The 4304-nt window shown below is 25.7% G+C and overlaps 1 protein-coding gene across 1 annotated transcript; it reads right to left on the reverse strand.

Annotated features, from left to right (window-relative positions):
* Positions 1–301: 301 nt before the first annotated feature.
* LOC105448744 lies at positions 302–4159 on the reverse strand. Its single transcript, XM_011687485.1, has 6 exons — positions 3971–4159; positions 2755–2841; positions 2562–2683; positions 2250–2397; positions 1005–1285; positions 302–520 (listed from the first exon to the last, which is right to left on the reverse strand). Exons 1-6 carry the CDS (start codon positions 4033–4035, stop codon positions 399–401), a joined length of 825 nt encoding a protein of 274 aa, XP_011685787.1. The 5' UTR covers positions 4036–4159; the 3' UTR covers positions 302–398.
* Between the last annotated feature and the right edge of the window lie 145 nt (positions 4160–4304).

The following is a 4304-nucleotide window of genomic DNA, read 5'->3' on the forward strand; positions in this document are numbered from 1 at the left end:
ACATTCACATATGTTAAAACAGTTAAAGTATAATTAAAAATAAATGCAAACGCGATACACATTACAATTAGCATTGGAACATATGAAATTCACGTAATGTAAAGGTCAACTCTTTAATAGCATACCACTTCTAACATTATATTTTTAAGCAAAACGATTTGGTTGTGTAAACTTAAAAATATTTTTGGCATAAATGATAAATTTTATTAGACACATGTATGTATATATTAAATGTGTATAGAATATATTCCATCAAATAAAGAAAACTTTACGGTTAAAAAATAAATACTATCATTGAAACTATTGTTGATTCAATTAATTTATTGATATTCGTATGTTACACACAGAAGGCATATTTTAATCTATTAAACAAAGACTATGACTTTATCTATCTCTTGCTATAATTTCGGATTGGGACCGAAAAACTTTTCCCAAGGAAAACGATTAAAAATCGACTTGGAGCTATCTATGTTGTCTTTTACAGAGGCTTTCCACTTTTGATTAAACTCTGTCAGTTCGCCTGTAATTGAAAAATTTATTTTATATTATTTGGTATTAAATTATAGCAAGAATAGGTATAAGATTAATTATTGTAAAATATATATTTTTGTATATATGTAAAAAATGTTCAGACGTCAAATGTATGTATACCTACATCTTTCCATTAACCAAAGAAAATCTATAATCTCTCTTAAAAATAAAAGTTGTTTGATATATTTTAAAATTAATAAAAAAAACGTTCAAGTTTTGACAGATTTAAAATTTGATGCTGTTCATCACTCATTGTCAGTAGATAATAATTAATGAAGTTAAATAAAAGTTGATATAAAAAAATTATCTTTTATAATTTATATAATTACAATAAAATTGGCTAATTTTGTTACTCACAATTAACTTTCAAATTAAACAAATAATTTAAAAATGAACAAAATATTAGAAACTATAATTTATATATTTTTATTTATAATTATTACAAATTTAGTGCATTCCTCATAAATACTTACTTTCATCCATGTTAAATAAATCTTCGGATTTTGTTTCAATGCCATTTTTATCTTTTTTTATAGTAACAACATATGTTTTGTTGTCTGCTTCTTTTGAAATGATTGTCTCCTCATTACCTTCACTATCTCTGATTACTTGCTTTTTCTCAATAGTTCCATCTGATCTACGTGTAATCTCCTTTCTAACAAATCTTCCAATCGAAAAATTATTTTGTACGGAAGGTTTTGTTATTTCCGTATTCCCTTTATTCCACATTTTTGAAAATTCTTCTGTAGAAACCCTATAAAATAAATTTTATACATGACGATGCAACATGCAATTGCATACTTTTTTGGAAAATCAACTACGTATTTCTTTCACACTATTTGATTCATTTCATTTTATTCTGTGCACACAAATATATTTAAGGATAATTATTTACTCTAAGGGACTCAGTTCTGATAACCTTAACATATATGTACCTATATGTTGTAAAGGTCAATCCTGAGTAATCTTTCAGGTTTTAGTCATCATTCGTTATTCGTTAAGTTATTAACAAATAAAGTTAATATAAATATGTTTAACTTTATACTTTGCCTGATATAAATACTTCTATATTTAGGTAAATACTTAGGTAAATGCTTGAGCGGGAGAAAGATGCCTTCTCTCCTCTCCCACTTGAAATAAATAACTTAATCTAAACCATATTTCAGTATCCATTTAAAAATATATATAATAATATAAAACTAAATATATGTATTTGAATTGAAATCTATGTTGCATAGAAAGTTGTAAATCCAAATCTATTTAATGCAAAAATAAAATATCGATTAGATTTTTTTTTAAGGCTGAAGCTGTTCCATAGGGGGGCGTAACTCATTACATCTATGCATACATTTTATAACGTAAAGCAAGGTTTCACATGGATTTAAATTATAAAGTTAAACACAACTTGTCACTGTCAACTTTATTTGTTAATAACTTTTACCCTAATAATTAGGGTAAAAGAATCAATTTAAAAAAAATAACTATTTTTTTTAGTGACACTCTTCATGCGACCTTAAATAATCGATTTTTTTTTTCGAATTGATTTAATCAATTTTATCATTTTGTCCCCCTTCAGACATACTTTTGTTTGAAATACTTTTCTTAAAAAGTTATTTACGATCCTCTTATTACAAAATAAATAAATCTATTAAGTCCTATTAAACACTTACATAAGATATATTGTAAGTAAAAGATTGAAAAAATAAAATTAGTTTTACCTTCCATCTAAGTCTGTGTCTACTTTGCTTTCAAGTGATTCATTTGCAAAGACAAATGCATCGGGCTTGGATTTTAATGCCCTGTCCCGTAAATTACCATCCTTCTGATCAGGTCCAGCAAATGGTACTGCTGTAATGGCTTTATCGTCTGCAAGAATTATTCTCTTACTTGGGATTCAGAATTTTTAACAAATTTTTATAAATTGAAAAATAATTTTTTATAATCAAAATAAAATTCTGTGCTTTATTATATCTGCACGCTTTATTTATAAATAAATGCAAAATGACAAATTTTCCATCAAATAAACATACCAAAAAAAGCATTATTAAATCCAAAAAAATTTTTTAATATATTATCTATCTGGGATTCAAAATAAAGCGTCATTTCAAGTGGATTGTTAAAGATGTTGAAGTGCAAACTGCTCTCAGGATGCCTAGAAAATATAAAAATTAGTATTAAAATTTATCGAAATGTCTCTGAATAAAAATATATTCTTCTCTTTACCGAAAGCTATCATCGTCATCATCATCTTCATCACTCTGCCAAATTGGATTTCGAAAACTTTCTCGATGTGAATTATAATCGTCAAATCTGAAAAGTATGTTGACATGATTGTAATCTAAAATTGCAGATGTGCAACCTCTGATAAAAAATTTCTTTAGAATGCTTCATTGCTATGTGCTTAATGCTATAATTGTTTCATGTATAAATTTTCTACATTTCAGAGTTTTTAACAATTTCTATACAATTTTATAACCCTTTAAAAAATGTCTGAGATTTCTTATACAAATTATTTTTTAGAAATACTAAGAAAATCTATATCTTTTATACAATTCTTTATATATATATATAAATCTAAATTTAAAGTATTTTAAGATTTCTCATTTTATAATTTTCAAAGGAAGCTTATAAAATCTAAAAAGACATAAGATTTTTTTAAAGAAATCTTCATAATTTTGAAATGTACCATTGTTTTAAATATGAGATATAATAAGAATTTTTTCACTAGAAACATACTTATATTGATCTTGAAAGTCATATACTTTTATTTTTAACTAGTGACTCCGTAACGACTTGACGTGCTTCAGCCAAAATATATGTATTTAATTTATTTATATAAGATAACTTTTTAATAATCCTTTTCATTTATTTATTTAAACTCTTATATTTGTGACTGTCGACATTTGACTGCATATGTATATACAAGATTTATAGGACACCTTATATATCTTGAATTAATTTACTAGCTTTTGTATTTATTCCCAAGAATATATTACTTTTCTTATTTCTTTTCCAATTTTTCTTATTCTTTTTTCAATTTTTCAAAAAAATTTATAAAGATGATGCAATGTTCGAATAAAGCGAACCATGTCCACCTCAAGGCATCATTGCGTCAAATCAGAATGTTCAATATTACAATTCAATATTACAATTCATATTACAATTATTGTTTTATTATTGTTTTGTTATTTTTATAACCCATACTTATATCACTTTATTTATCAGTGATATAATAAATTCTCTAATCTTTCTTCTTTAAATACATCATCTTTAGCATTAAACTGTTTTTAGAGTATTGAATGATGATATTTATTTTTCAAATCTGTTTTTACATAAAAAAATCAAATGATGTATTTTTATCAAAATATAAAATAAAAGATCTATAAACTTAATATCATATATATAATGTATATTAATATTTTTTATGAAACACACTTACCCGCTTGTACTAGGCTCATTTCGTTTCACACCGAGAAAATTTCGGAAAAAATCGAAGAATGACATCTCTAAAGCAATTAGAATTAGAATAACTATCGAACTAATGCAACAATTAGCAAATTAACGCAATTCCATGTTTTCAGTTAGCGTAATGAAAAACCATAGACGTACAAAGTACTTGGACGGAAGCATGGTATAAGAATAAGGGTACACAGTATAACCAGTAGGTCCACTCAGCGAAAAACTGAGTCTTCGCGCAGGTATCGCCGCGCAACTTTTGTTTTGGGTTGGATCCAATGAAATGCAAGACGATAGGAACAGATCGGAAGAGCACA

Source organism: Wasmannia auropunctata, unplaced genomic scaffold (genome assembly GCF_000956235.1).
Source record: "Wasmannia auropunctata unplaced genomic scaffold, wasmannia.A_1.0 LD336078.1, whole genome shotgun sequence".
Taxonomy (NCBI): Eukaryota; Metazoa; Arthropoda; class Insecta; order Hymenoptera; family Formicidae; genus Wasmannia; species Wasmannia auropunctata.

Bases quoted from the DNA above. Each gene is read 5' to 3' on its own strand.
- LOC105448744 (XM_011687485.1), bottom strand. From the start codon at position 4,035: ATGTCATTCTTCGATTTTTTCCGAAATTTTCTCGGTGTGAAACGAAAT. The intron at 2,398-2,561 runs GTATGTTTATTT...TAATTCTTGCAG, and splicing joins ATTTAATAATGCTTTTTTTG to ACGATAAAGCCATTACAGCA. The intron at 1,286-2,249 runs GTAAAACTAATT...TTTATTTTATAG, and splicing joins GACACAGACTTAGATGGAAG to GGTTTCTACAGAAGAATTTT.